General features: G+C 39.4%; 2 protein-coding genes across 6 annotated transcripts in view; both read left to right on the forward strand.

Moving 5' to 3' along the window:
* Cd46 (CD46 molecule) overlaps window positions 1–15687 on the forward strand; it is an 85389-nt gene that overhangs the window by 7813 nt on the left and 61889 nt on the right. For all 5 annotated transcript variants that reach the window (XM_045144814.1, XM_045144836.1, XM_045144825.1 and 2 more), the window contains exons 2-4: window positions 11942–12130; window positions 12436–12538; window positions 15426–15511. In XM_045144814.1, the coding sequence (XP_045000749.1) occupies window positions 11942–12130; window positions 12436–12538; window positions 15426–15511 (378 nt within the window). The remainder of the gene's footprint in view (window positions 1–11941; window positions 12131–12435; window positions 12539–15425; window positions 15512–15687) is intronic.
* On the forward strand, window positions 10207–10585 carry LOC123459252 (translation machinery-associated protein 7). The gene has a single exon (XM_045144937.1). The coding sequence runs from the start codon at window positions 10218–10220 to the stop codon at window positions 10410–10412; it is 195 nt and encodes a 64-aa protein (XP_045000872.1). The 5' UTR covers window positions 10207–10217; the 3' UTR covers window positions 10413–10585.

A 15687-nucleotide genomic window follows, 5' to 3' on the forward strand; every position in this document is an offset into this window, starting at 1 on the left:
CAGGGAAATACCACCATTCCGTGTACCCTTGAGGGTCCCTTACACCAGTGATGTCAACATTCACCCCTTGCCATCAGGAGGGCCTCCATACCCTGCTCTCCATGCTCCTGGGAAGCCATCTTCAAGCCCTCTGTACCATGCCGTGCATGTCTCCTAAGTACTCCCACATTCCATGCTACCCCATGTGTACCATGGAGGGCCCCTCATGACCCATGCCACCCCATCCATACCCTGGAGGATTATCCATGTGTCATACCACCATATATGTGCCCTGGAGAGACCCACATGCACTGTGGAGGGCCCTCTGCACTGTGAACAACCCTATATGTACCCCAGGGGGCCCCAGAACCTCATGCCACACACCTCAGTGGGCACCCTATGCCCTCACAACCCACACAATCCTACATCCAGCACCCACCTCACACACCAGCCTCAGCAAATCTTTGTGGCCTTGGCCATTTCCTCTTATTGCTAGATGCCTCTACACACCAAAGCCCCCATACCAGCTGGACCTGGGTCCTGGCCTGCTCCATACACCATATTATGGACCTTCAACCACAGCTTCCATATCAGCTGTATCAGCATCCCAGACCTGACAGCACAACTGCAACATCCACAGCCTGGGCATCTGTGGATAAAACGCCATCTCACTAAAATCTGTTTCACACCCAAACCAGATCACTCTGAAGATCATAAAAGGGCAAATACTTCCTCCTTAAATATGATTTTGCCCCAACATGGGTAGACCTCAATGCAAAACAAACAAACAAAAAAAACAACCCACAGATCTCCACTAAGGTCACTTAGTCCCACAGTGGAAATCTCTGATGAAAATACAGATGAGACAACATAAATAGAATCCCAAAGGAAAACACAGTAAGCTTTATGACTCTGACCAAGCAAACCACTGAACTGGAAGCAAATCACCAAAAAACTAACAAGCTCATAAATGAAATTGAGTAGAATCATCTCTTATACCATAGAGCTTTTGTCACTAGGCTTAACTTAATTAAAGAAAAGAAGGGATACCTTAAAAGAAAGATAAATGAAGATGACTCAACAAATAGAGGATCTCCATAACCACTGATTAAGTTTAATGAAGACATGATTAAATGTAAGAATGAATTTCAAGAATCATCAAGAAAATCAAGCCATGACCTGAAAATAGAACATGGTAAAGGAATGGATATGATACAGAAAAGTGTAACAGAAAACAAAAATCAAATAGAGCTTTTAAGAGCCTCTCTGCAAACCCTCTCTATCAAAGTAGATCATGTGGAAGACATAACATTAAATGTGGAACATAAGACAGAAAAATGTTCCAGAGTCTAAAAACTCTGATAAGTTCAAAAACTCATGTGAGGGGTTGGAGAGATGGCATAGCAGTTAAGGTATGAAGCCAAAGGACCCAGGTTCAATTCCCCAGTACCCATGTAAACCGTATGCACAAGGGTGCACATGCTTCTGCAATTCGTTTGCAGTGGCTAGAGGCCCTGACATACCCATTCTCCCTCTGAGTGTCTCCTCCCTTTCTCTTTCTCCTTGCAAATAAAATAACATATTTTATTGAATCATGTGAACAGAATATGAGGGAAATGTGGGAAAGCCTAAAACAACCAAACATCTGGATCATGAGTATACCAGAAGGGGAAGATATTCATGCCAAAGGCATAGAGAACTTATTAAACAAAATTATAGGAGAAAACTTTCCCACTCACTCAAAAGAGAGACCCATCCAGATACAAGACACTCACAGTGCACAAAACAGATTGGACCAAAGAAGAAACTCTCCAAAGCACATCATAGTTAAATCTTTAAGAAAACAGAGAGTGCTAAAAGCTGAAAGAGATAAGGAACTCATAATATACAAAGGTAATTCCATCAGAATTACTTCAGATTTTTCATTGGAAACCCTGACAGCCAAAAGGGCTTAGAATGGAGTATTTCAAAGCCTAAAAATATATGGCTTCCAACTCAAAGTTCCAGCAAAACTAGCCTTCATAATAGATGGTAAAAGGAAAAGCTTCCATGATAAAAGCCAGCTCTGTGATTATATGAATACAGAGCCAAACCTACAGAAAATACTTTGGGAAATACTCTACACAAAGGGGTTGAACAACCAACCTCAAGAGAAATAACACATTAACCAAAACTAGAGCAGGCACCAAAATGTACAAAGCCCAAGAAAGCACAATTCCCATAAACCCTCCAAGATGAAAGTGACTAAATCAAACCTCACAATTGTAACATTAAACACTAATGGTCTTAATTCACCCATAAAAAGACACAAGTTAAAAGGGTGGATAAGAAAAATGGATCCTTCCATTGACTGTATTCAAAAAAATCCACCTTAACACAAAGGTTACACACCTCCTTAAGGGCAAAAGGATAGAAAATGATTTTCCAAGAAAATGGAAATAAAAAACAAGTGGTGTGATGATATTAATATCTGACAAAATAGACTTCAAACCAAAAGTAATTAAAAAAGAAAAAGGGTGCCAATTTTTACTTATCAAGGTAATGATCCAATAAGAGGGCATATCAATCATAATCTATACAAACCAAACACTGTTGTACCACAGTTTATAAAGTAAAACCTAATTGACAACAAACCAGAAACAAATCCCAGTACCATCATAATAGGGGATTTAAATACCCTACCAGCACCAATAGACAGATCATCTAAGTGAAAATCCATAGGAAAATAATAGATCTTAACAACACCATAGTAATTAGACTTACCAGATATCAACAGAACATTCCACCCCAATTCTACAGAATACACATTCTTCTCAGCAGCCAGAAACCTTCTCCAAAATAGATAATAGATAATTAAAGCATAAAGCATGTCTCCATATATTCAGGAAAATTGAAGTGACTTCCTGTATCTATCAGACCACAGTGCATCAAAGCTAGAAATTAACAAGAGAAACAGCAGAAATCACATGAGCTCCTGGAGACAGAACAAGATGCTATTAAACCCAAAACTAAGTCAAGAGCAGATAAGTCTCCTAAACAAATCTATTAAATCTGAGATTGTAAAAACCATCAAAAACCTCCCCAAAGGGAAAAGTCCAGGATCTGGTGGATTCTCAGCCAAATTCTACCAAACCTTCATCAAAGAACTGAAACCACTTTTTTTCTTAAGCTCTTTTACATAAATGGGGAACAGGGAATACTCCCCAACTCATATGAAAGTAGCATCACCCTGATACCAAAACCATACAGAAATACAATAAAAAAACAAAACCATATCCCTGATGAACTTAGATGTACAGATCCTAAACAAAATTCTTATAAACCAAATTCAACAACACATCAAAAGCATTGTCCACCTTGATCAAGTAGGATTCATTCCAAGGACACAGGGATGGCTCAGCATACAGATATTGGTCAGTGTAATACACCACATAAATAAACATAAATACAAGACCACATGATCATTTCAATAATGCAGAGAAGGCTTTTAACAAAATACAATATAATTTAATGATTAAAAATACTGGAGAGAGTAGGCATGGAGGGTTTACTGCTCAACATAATAAAGGCTACATACAAAACAACTAAAGCCTAAATCATACTTAATGGGCAAATACTCAGGAGTTCCCATTAAGATTGGGAACAATTTGGAGTGCCCACTCTCACCACTGCTCTTTAACATTGTACTAGGTATTTCTAGCCCAAGCGATAAGACAGGAGAATGATATAAAAGGGATACAAATTGGAAAGGAAGAAGTCAAACTAGTCCTATTTGCAAATGTCATGACTCTATACATAAGTGATCTAAAAGACTCTACCATAAAACTTCTAAAGGTGATAAACTCCTTCAGCAATATGGCAGGTTACAAAATCAGTAGCCTTACTCTGTCAAGGAGAAATATACAGAGAATGAAATCAGTGAGACTGTTCCATTTTCAGTAGCCACAAACAAAATCAAATACCTTGGAATAATACTAACCAACTATATGAAAGACCTGTGTGATGATAACATAAAAACACTCAAGAAATAAACTGAAGAGGATATGACAAAATGGTAAGACCTTCCATCTTCTTGGATGGGTAGAATTAATATTGTGAAAATGGTAATTACCAAAAGCATATGCAGATTCAACACAATACCAAAAAAATCCCAGCATTACTCTTCACAGACACAGAAAAAATAATCTCAAATTCATATGGAATGGAAGAAGACCTCAGATATCCAAAAATATCCTTAGTAAAAGAAACACCTCTGGAGGGATCATCATGCCTCATCTAAAGCTATACTACAAAGGCACAGTAACAAAAGCAAAAATGGTACCGATATAAAAACAGACATGTAGACTAATGGAACAGAATTGAAGACCCAACCCTTTAGTTCAAGTAACTACAGCTACTTGATCTTTGACAAAGGAGCCAATAACATACACTGGAGAAAAAAAAATAGCATCTTCAATAAATGGTGCTGAACAAATTGGACAATAATGTGCAGAAAAATGAAATGAGACCCACTCATGTCAACATACACAAAAATCCACTCTAAATGGATTAAAGACCTGAATATAACAGCTGAAACTCTTAAACACCTGAAGACAAAATGGTGAAACTTTCCATCATATTGGGGTGGAGAAACACCTTCTGAACCAATAGCTCCGGAAATTAGATAAGTACTCAATGAGTGGGATCTCATGAAGGTAAAAAGCTTTTGTACAGACAGACATACCATAAGCAGAGCCAAAAGACTACCCACAGAATGGGAGAATATCTTCACCACCTGCATTACCAAAAAAGTCCTAGTATCTAGAATCTACAAAACACTAAGCAATAAAAAATTTTAACATCCCGCTCAGAAATGGGGCAGACCATCAAGGAAATGCAAATTAAAACTACTTTGAGATTCCATCTCACTCCTGTCAGAATGACTTTAATCAAGAAAACAAATGACTATAAATGCTGGCAAGGATGTGGAAAAAGAGGAACCCTTCTGCACTGTTGGTGGGAATGTAAACTCGTATAGCTATTGTGGAAATCGGTGTGGAGGTTTCTGAGACAGATAAAAGTAGATGTACCATATGGCCCAGCTAAATCACTCCTAGGCTTATATCCTAAGGACTCATCTTAATACCTTAGAGATACTTGCAGATCCATGTTTATTGCTGCTGTATTCACAATAGCTAGGAAATAGAACCAGCCTAGATGTTCCACAATTGATGAGTGAATAATGAAAAAAAAAAAAAAAAAGGAATCAATGAAAAGGTAAGAAGACCTTGTGGAAAATCACATAAGAAATTCTAAGAGACTAAATTAGAAGTAAAGAATTAGAGCTAGATAGACTGAAAGGCACCTCAATTGCAGAAACATAATTTGATCTGAAATGACCACTAAAGCAGTACTGTCAGTGATGTGACATTCCAAGTGGGGCAGCTTGGAGCATATAAATATGTAGACTTAGCAACCTGCTGGAGACCAAAAATGGAGAGAGGGGCTCACAAAGTAGAGGAGCACTTCTGGCAGTTAAGTCTTGGGAGAAGGCATGTAGACTGGAAAAACAGTTATTCAAAAAGCCTTGCAGGGTGTGGTGCTTTCATTCAGGTGTCCCCTATAAATTCATGTGTTCTAAATGCTTAGGTCCCTAGGTGGTGGCAATTTGGGTATTGAAGCCTCCTGAAGGCGATGTATTGTTGGGACAGGCTTATGATGGGTATTATAGCCAGCTTCCCCTGGTCAGTGTTTGGCACATTCTCCTGTTGCTATTGTCCACTTAATGTTGGGCCAGGAGGTGATATCTACCCTCTGCTCATGCCATCATATTTTCCTGTCATCATGGAACTTCACCTTGAGTTTGTAAGCCAAAATAACCCCCTTTCCTCCCATAAGCTGCTCTTGGTTATATATTTTCTGCCAGAAATGTGAAGCTAATTGTATTAGTATAATTTTTACCAAGAGTGAGGTTGTTGTTCCTAGAAACCCTTGTTTGTCCTGTTTATTTAAATCTTGCATTGGTTGAAATTTTTTTTTTTTGAGGTAGGGTCTCACTCTAGCCCAGGCTGACCTGGAATTCTTTATGGAGTCTCAGGGTGGCCTCAAACTCACAGCGATCCTCCTACCTCTACCTCCTGGGTGCTGGGATTAAAGGCGGGCACCACCATGCCCAGCTTTTGGTTGAATATTTATTTGATATGCCCAATTACATCTTTTGCAGTGTGAATATTTATGGTGTGCCATAATGTTTTATCTATTTATTTATTTTTATTTTTTGTATTGCAGCTCAGTTAAAAGACCTTGGACTATGGAGATGTTTGAACATCACTGGGCTTGATAAAAAGTAGGGGGATTTTAAAAGCTGGACTAAATACATTGCATTTTTCTCCGTGGATGGTTATCAGTTTATGGGGGTCATAAGCAGAAGATGGTGGCTTGATTCAGGTGTCCCCCATAAACTCATATGTTCTGAATGCTTAGGTCCCCAGCTAGTGGCAGTTTGGGAAGTGAAGCCTCCTGGAGGCAGTATACTGTTGGGGGAGCGCTTATGGGTGTTATAGCCAGCTTCTCCTTGCCAGTGTTTATCACAGTTTCCTGTTGTGTTGTCCTCCTGATGTTGGCCAGGAGATGATGTCCACCCTTTGCTCATGCCATTATTTTTCCCTGCCTTCATGGAGTTTCCCCTCAAGTTGGTAAGCCAAAGTAAACCCTTTCCTCCCACAAGCTGCTCTTTTTTTTTGCCAGAAACATGAAGCTAGTTTCACCACAAGGACATTACATACCCTCTGAGGCAGAGAGAAGAGACCTGGCAATCATAAGCAGACAACCTGGTTGTGTGCTTTCTAGGAAGCCAAGGGGTGGGGGGGTCTTGCATGGAAATGGATAGCTATGATGCCACTAAGAAAGTAAGAACACTCCGGAGGAAGTGATCATTAGTGTGCATTTAATGTGGCAGCTATTTAATGACTTGGAAAGCAATCAGTATGGAATGGCTTGGAAATGAGAAAATTATTTTTATCAAATGCAAATGTCATGTCTCCATTTTGAAGAGACCAAGAAAGTTTAAAAACATGAGATGGCTCACATCTGTAATACAGCATTTAAAAATCTGAGGCAAGAAGATCCCAGGTCTACATAAGGAAACTGTCTCAAAAACCAGAGCAAAAAATTATATGGACAGTGGAAAAAGAAGCAAAATGGTCAGGTTTCAGAGTAGTTCCAGGTTTGACCAGACACCAGGAATTTCTTGGTGATGAATGGATGGGGCTGTGGGTCTATGCATGCATAGAGAATTAATTTTTGTAGTATGTGTGATTGGAGAAAGATGTGAAGTTCATGGGCTCCAGGACAGAGAACTCACCACATAGCCTCTATCATCATACTTTAATGGTATATGTTGTTAAAAGTATAACCTTGCAGCAGAAAGTTAATTACATAGTAAAATATTTGCACGAAGTCAATATTGGGGCAGGTAATGCTTAGTTTGAAAACCTTAGTAGTAGAAAAATCAGTGTTCTGGGAACGAGAAGAAATTTAATTACAGAACTATGATAGTGAACTTATTATCTCAGTACATAAAACTTGTAACCAGTGTTTGCTAAACCAAAAGTTTTAAAATGTACACAGTGAAGAAAGAATGTCTTCGTGCATGCTAGGGAAAGGACACTTAAAGGCAATTGAATGGGTAGACAATCTAAATGCCATTTCTTCTTCTGTACCTAACTCAAGATGGGAAAGCTAGGAATCATCTACCTGCTTCCAGGACAATTAATGAAATTGATATTACAGAAATATCCTTTTATACATTTATTACTTGGTATGCTGTTATTTTATTTTTGTCTTGGTAACTTTAGAAAATTCTAGAATGATTGTAAGTATTTATATCTAGAACAGACTAGGTGTTCCTAGCCCCCTTCCTATTATAAAGTGAAAATGAGCAGTACAGTAAATATGCTAGTAATAAGACTCAATTCTATAATAATCCTGTTTTTATACAATGCCTTTAATTACTAAGGCTTTTTGTTTGCCTTTTGCCTTTTTTCTTATTGTTTGTTTTGGGTTTTTTTTTTTTTTTCTAGTTAGGGTCTCACTTTAGCCCAGGCTGACCTCAAATTCACTGACTCAGAATTCACTATGTAATCTCAGGGTGGCCTCGAACTTTTGGTGGTCCTCCTACCTCTGCCTCCCAAGTGCTGGGATTAAAGGCATGTGCCACTACACTGACTGCTTTGTTTGTTTGTTTTAGGCAGTTGGTTGATGTTCACAAGACCAAGGCCAGCATAGCAGAAATTCTGGAAATGTTTGCTTATAGGTAGATTATAGAATGTGACATGAATACATGATGTATACAAAGAAAATGTTAGAGTTTAGAATATGGCATGAAATAAGATTAACATTTCTCATACTTGTAGGTCTCTTGACCTGTCTTTTTTTCTTCAGTAAAACTGAAATTAAGGGAATAGAAAGAAAAGCTCTTTAGGATTAAGCCTGACTTGTCTATTTAAGTCTTTTCTCATAGGGGGTGGCCTTTGTGTTCTGGTAGCAATGTATTAATGTCTCCATCAGACTTTATATAATTGCGCTAACAGGAACATAGATTGTTAACTCAACTAACAATAAAGGAAAGATGAATTGGTGAAGCAGAAGTTGACACCACACCTTGCAGGGGAAAATATCCCAACAATTACCTCCATAGGAAAATAGAAATAAAACCTAAAAGCACAGCATTATAGGAGCTTTTCTGTGGGGATAAATAGCCCCACAGCTACCTTAAAAAAAATTGTTTTTCTATTATTGACAACTTCCATAATTATAGAAAATAAACCCTGATAATTCCTTGCCCCCTCAGTTTCCCCTTCACAATTCCAGTCTCCATCATTTCACCTCCTCCTCTCAATTAGTTTCTATTTTGATGTCATCATTTCCTTGTATAAGTAGTGCCAGGTACTGTGAGGTTGTGGATATCCAGGGCATTTTGTGTCATTTTGTAAGGAGTCCTATCTTTCTTTGGCTCTTACATTCTTTCTGCCACCTCTTCTGTAATGGACCCTGAACCTTGGAAGGAGTGACAGAGATGCTTCAGTGCTGAACACTCTCCTGTCAGTTCTTAGCACTACGGTGCCTTTTTTTAAAAATTTTTTTTATTTATTTATTTGAGAGTGACAGACACAGAGAGAAAGACAGGTAGAGGGAGAGAGAGAGAATGGGCGCGCCAGGGCTTCCAGCCTCTGCAAACGAACTCCAGACGCGTGCGCCCCCTTGTGCATCTGGCTAACGTGGGACCTGGGGAACCGAGCCTCGAACCGGGGTCCTTAGGCTTCACAGGCAAGCGCTTAACCGCTATGCCATCTCTCCAGCCCGATACTAAATACAATTTAATCTTCACTAATCATTAAATCATGTACTCCATGAAAAATTTCTTGAGTTAAAAGGCACCGTAGTGGGCTGGAGAGATGGCTTAGCGGTTAAGCGCTTGCCTGTGAAGCCTAAGGACCCCGGTTCGAGGCTCGGTTCCCCAGGTCCCACGTTAGCCAGATGCACAAGGGGGCGCACGCGTCTGGAGTTCGTTTGCAGAGGCTGGAAGCCCTGGCGCGCCCATTCTCTCTCTCTCCCTCTACCTGTCTTTCTCTCTGTGTCTGTCACTCTCAAATAAAAAAAAAAAAAAATTGTATTTAGTATCAATAAAATTGTCTAAAGCTATCCAAAATAGTAAAGTTTTAAATTGAAATCATTTATATCCAATAAGATGCTCAGTTCACTAAGAGGGAACACATGAATTCAGCCTTATTTATTTATTTAAAAGAGGAAGAGAGAGGCCTGGGGGAAAAGGCTTAGCAGTTAAGGCGTTTGCCTGCAAAGCCAAAAGCCCCAGTTCAATTTCCCAGGACCCATATAAGCCAGATGCACAAGAGGGTACATGTGTCTGGAGTTCGTTTGCAATGTCTGGAGGTCCTCGTGCACCCATTCTCTCTTTCTATCTGCCTCTTTCTCTGTCTCTTGCTCAAATAATAAATAAAATATTTTTTAAAGAGGGAAACAGGCAGAGGCAGATATATAGAGAAAATGGGTGTACCAGGGCCTCCTAGCCACTGCACACAAACTTCAGACGCATGTGCCACCTTGTGCATCTCCTTATGTGGGTACTGGGGAATCAAACCTGGGTCCTTTGGCTTTGTTAACAAGAATCTTAACCACTAAGAAATCTCTCCAGCCAAGTCTTACTTTAAAAAAAAATGCTTACTGGGGCGGCTGGCGCCATGTCGGGCCGCGAAGGTGGCAAGAAAAAGCCCCTGAAACAGCCCAAGAAGCAGACCAAGGAGATGGATGAGGAGGATAAGGCTTTCAAGCAGAAACAGAAGGAGGAACAGAAGAAACTCGAGGAGCTGAAAGCGAAGGCCGCGGGGAAGGGACCCCTGGCCACAGGTGGAATTAAGAAATCTGGCAAAAAATAAGCTGTTCCATAGTCCTGAGAAGATGGTACCCCTCGTTCATTCCTATTTAAACATCTGGATTTCCTGTCATTGTTAACATCTTTTGCCACCTGTAACTAGAATGAAGTGTTGTCTTGGGGTCTGGTGTACATTACAATAAACTTTTGTAAAAAACAAAAACAAAAACAAAAACACCCTACCAATCATACAGTGGCTCATTGTCTCCAGCTTTCATTCAGCCATTCCTACCTCAGCTGTGAACTCAAAATAAACCCAGTCTCGCATCCAAAAAAAAAAAAAATGCTTACTTATTTATTTAAGAGAGAAAAGAAGGTGGAGAGAGAATGGGCATACCAGGGCCTATAGCCACTAAAAACAAACTTCAGTTGCATGTGCCACGTGCTGTATCTGGCATTATGTGGGAATGCAACCTGAGTCCTTAGGCTTTGCAGGCAAGTACCTTAACTGGTGAGTCATCTCTCCAGCTCTCAGTATTACCTTTGAAATACTTTAGTCCATCGTTATTTTTATTTATGAAAATGATTATTTAATAATGGTATAGGAGGGCTGGAAAGATGGCCTAGCAGTTAAAGCACTTGCCTGTGAAGCCTAAGAACCCATGTTCAACTCTCCAGATCCCACATTAGCCATATGAACAGAGGTGATGCAAGCACAAGGTTACACATGCTCACTAGGTGGAACAAGCATCTAGAAGTTGATTGCTATGGCTGAGGCCCTGGCGTGCCTGTTCTCTCTCTCTCTCTAATTTTTTTTAAGTTAAAAAAATATAATGGGGGCTGGAGAGATGGTTAGTGGTTAAGCGCTTGCCTGTGAAGCCTAAGGACCCTGGTTCGAGGCTTGGTTCCCCAGGACTCACGTTAGCCAGATGCACAAGGGGGCACATGCATCTGGAGTTCATTTGCAGTGGTTGGAGGCCCTGGTGCGCCCATTCTCTCTCTCTCCCTGCCTCTTTCTCTTGCTGTCTGTCGCTCTCAAATAAATAAATTTTTAAAAATTTAAAAATCTATATATAATGGTATAGGATTTTTTGAGCTTCCACTGGGAACAGAGGATAGCAGAAAAAGACATGGTCCCTACTTCTAGGAACTTACATACTAAGGGAAGAGACTGAACATAAAATGACAAGCTGTCATAAGTTGCAAGCTATGGAAGAGTAATCTATGCAGAGTGTTGGATGCTAGCAAAGACTTTCCAGAGGAGAGGTTAGTCTTGAGATGAATTTAAGGAAAAATTCAGGAAGAAGCATATTCATTGACTATGTGCATATGTAAGGCCAAAAATATCAATGACATCTCTTCAGCTTACTATTGAGTAAAAATTCAGTTTCTTCTGTTAATTAACAATCTAACTGGATGTTGTTTAAGCAAGACTGGGTATTATTGTCTTACTACCACCACTTGGGTAAAACATAGATTATAAGTCATTTAGAACCTTGCAAAGGAGCTTCCCATGTTTTTCTATCTTTCCTGTTGTTTCTGGTGGTTGAGGGTTCTCATACCGTGTCTTTATGTGATTGCCCCTCCCCCCAGATGCCTGTGAACTACCGCCACCCTTTGAAGCTATGGATATGGTTGGTGAGCCTAAGTCATATTATGAAGTTGGAGAAAAAATAGAATATAAATGTAAAAAAGGATACATATATTTGTTTCCACTCCTCACCGTTACTACCTGTGAGCCAAATCATACATGGGTACCTATTTCAGATGAAGGTTGTTGGAGTAAGTAAACATAACTTTTGTCTTTTGTTTATTTTCACAAATTTTCCTACTGCAATGGTAGTTTTCTTCCATGAAACAAGCTTTTGGATTAAATATGCTTTCTTTTTTCAGACTTTGAGAAATTTATAAGAACCCCCCCCCCTTTTTACAATAAGTTTCTTTCACAATTGTAACCTTATTTGCCCTTGCAATGTTACAATTAGAGAAAATAATCCAAAAATGCAAAACAGTTCATTATTTTGACTTTATTAAAATGTATCTTTCTTTGGTGCTGGTTTAAAGTGTTCATTCTTATTTTCTTCTAGAAATACAATGTGAGTATTTAAAGGATCCCCCAAATGGCAAATTACAGCATTTAGATGGAGGGGTTGAGTGGGGTTCTCGAATTCAGTACAGTTGCTTTGATGGGTAAGTTACTCCTTAAAAGAAATAAGGTAAATGTTCCTATCCCTTTGTCCCACTCTCTTTTTAAGCTGAATGATTCAACATTCAAGTTTATTTGAATAGTAAATTTGGTTTAATTTTTCTTTCTATGTGATATGTTGTGCCTCTAGCCATATAGCCTTTGGGCACATTATGGAGATCGGAGAGATGTATAATAAATAAACTGAAGCTGAAGAATGTACAGGAAAGCTCTGTAATACCATATCTACTCACACCTATAGTACCCATACTCAGAATGCTGAAATATGAGGTTTATTGCAAGTTTGACTCCAGCCTAGACTCCATAATAACTTACAGAGTGAGACTCTGTCTCCGAAAAAGATAGAGAGAGAAAGGAAAAAGAGAAAGGGCTGGGGAAGTGGCTCAGTTAAAGGCACATGCTTACAAAGCCTGAAGTCCAGGTTCAATTCCGCAGTACCTAGGTAAAGCCAGATGCATAAAGGGGTGCGTGCATGTGCAGTTCATTTGCAGTGACAAGAGGGCCTGGCATGCTCACTTTCATTCTCTCTCTCTCTCTCAATAAAATATATTTTTAGAATATTTTATTTACTTATTTGTAATGAGAGAGTGAGAGCAAGCCAGGGCTTATAGCCACTGCAAATGAACTCCAGATGCATGAATAATTTTGTGCATCTAGTTTTTCATGAATACTGGGGACTTGACCTGGGTCTTTAGGTTTTTCAAGGCTAGCATCTTAACTGCTGAGCTGTCCTTCCAGCCATAAATATATTTTCTAAAAGGAAAGTTGACAAAAGAGAGGAAAAGAATAGTAGAATCATGTTAACTTTATCATTCACAACCAAAAACACCCTGCTGCCAACTCTTGGGGCTGAAATGGAACTCACAAAAAGTTGAGGCCAGCGTGAGACTACATAATGAATTCCAGGTCAGCCTGGGCTAGAGCAAGACCCTACCTCAAAAAAACAAACAAACAAACAAATAAAAATCCTCTTAAGGGGCTGGGGAGATTTCTCAATGGTTAGGGCATTTTCCTGCAAAGTCTAATGACCAGGGTTTGATTCCCCAGTACCAATGTAAAACCAGATGCACAAAGTGGCTTATGCATCTGGAGTTTGTTTGTAGTGGCTAGAGGCCCTGGTGTGCCCATTCTCTTTCTCTCTCCTTGAAATACATTTCTTAATAGAATTTTTAAAATATTTTATTTATTTATGGGGTGGGAGATAGAATGGGCACACCAGGGCTTCCAGTCCCTACAAACAAACTTCCAGATGCATGTGTGATCTTGTGCATCTTGCTTATGTGGGTCCTGGGGAATCGAATCTGGGTCCTTAGGCTTCACAGGCACCTTAACTGCTAAGCCACTTCTCCATCCCATAAATACAATTGTAAAAAGTATTTTTATTTTTGTTTATTCGAGAGAGAGAAAGAGGAAGGGAGAGAGAGAGAGAGGAGGGAGAGAGAATGGGTGTACCAGGGCTTCCAGCCACTGCAAACAAACTCCAGATACATGTGCTACCTTGTGCACCTGGCTTATTTGGGTCCTGGAGAATTGAACCTGGGTCCTTTGGCTTTGCAGACAAGCACCTTAACCATTAAGCCATCTCTCCAGTCCCCATAAGTAAACTTTTTAAACAAGGTACTTGCTTGCAAAGCCTGCCAGCCTGAGTGTGACTCCCCATTACACATGTAAAGCCAGATTCACAAAGTAACATATGCATCTGGAGTTCATTTGCAGTAGTAAGAGGCCCTGGCATGTCCATACTCTCTGTGTGTCTGTCTATATTTCTGTATCTCTCTCTCTTTCTCTGTCATACACACACACACACACACACACACACACACAAATAAATAAATAGTTAAAAATATGCTTTTAAAAAAGTTAGAGCAAGCCTTATGGGAAGGTCTGCTATGACTTTCTACGAGGAGATTCACTGGTGATTTTTAAAAAATTAATCAAGTAAAAATATGGGACCATTCAGATAATAGCTGTAATGACAGAGCTTGCCAGGCACATTCAGGTAACCAAAAGCTTGGGCTATCAACAGCACAGAGTGCAATAGTAAAGGAGAAATACCAAATAAATAAACTAACTCATGAGGCCCCAAAGGAGTATCTGAATTTAAATCATCTAGGGGACTTCACAGGGTAGGCTTATTCCTGATCACAATATTTATAAGAACCAATTTTTGCCTAGCACTTACTGTGTGCCAGATACTCATCTGTTTTTTTTTTTAATTTTTTAATTTATTTATTTGAGAGCGACAGACACAGAGAGAAAGACAGATAGAGGGAGAGAGAGAGAATGAGCACGCCAGGGCTTCCAGCCTCTGCAAACGAACTCCAGACGCGTGCGCCCCCTTGTGCATCTGGCTAACGTGGGACCTGGGGAACCGAGCCTCGAACCAGGGTCCTTAGGCTTCACAGGCAAGCGCTTAACCGCTAAGCCATCTCTCCAGCCCTCATCTGTTTTTCTTGAACAAGTCTATGAGGTGCTTATTTGTATGCTCTTTTAACTGAGGGGAACAAGTAAATATTAAGTGCCTTGCTCAAAGCTCAAGCAGCTAGTCAGTCACAAAATAAGGACTGGAGCTCCAGCAGCCTACATAAGGGATCCACCTTCCTGCTGTGTAAATAAAGAAGCAGAGATGAATGTGACTGCAGGAGACTCAGAAGAGGCCAGACTGATAGCACCATCATTCTTGGACAATGTGTGTTCACATACAGAAACTTCTGATTAAATTTGAGATTTATTTAGCACTTTCAATATATATTGTTTAGGAAACCTATTCCTTAAAGTATAATGTAGAAAAATGTTGTCTAAAATTTTCCTTTATTATAATATACATCTTATTAGTTGCTAAAGAAAATTATAACTTTTTTGCTCATTTAGGTATTACTTAATTGGTAAGGAAATTATATCATGTGTGCTTAAAGATGATGATGTATATTGGACTGATAAAGCCCCACGTTGTGAAAGTAAGTAAATTTTCTTTTATAAATTTAGAATAGCAATTACCAAGCATTTTGGCCTCAGGACTTTCCTGTGCTTTTAGACTACTCAGTACCAAGAGGTGTTTGGTCATATTGGATTACAATGGAGATCTTTCAAAGTTTTAATTTTATGAACAATAAGCCCAATACATATTAACATA

The sequence above is a fragment of the Jaculus jaculus genome, chromosome 1, assembly GCF_020740685.1.
Source record: "Jaculus jaculus isolate mJacJac1 chromosome 1, mJacJac1.mat.Y.cur, whole genome shotgun sequence".
NCBI lineage: Eukaryota > Metazoa > Chordata > Mammalia > Rodentia > Dipodidae > Jaculus > Jaculus jaculus.

Coding starts and splice junctions, on each gene's coding strand:
- LOC123459252 (XM_045144937.1), top strand. CDS start 10,218: ATGTCGGGCCGCGAAGGTGGCAAGAAAAAGCCCCTGAAACAGCCCAAG.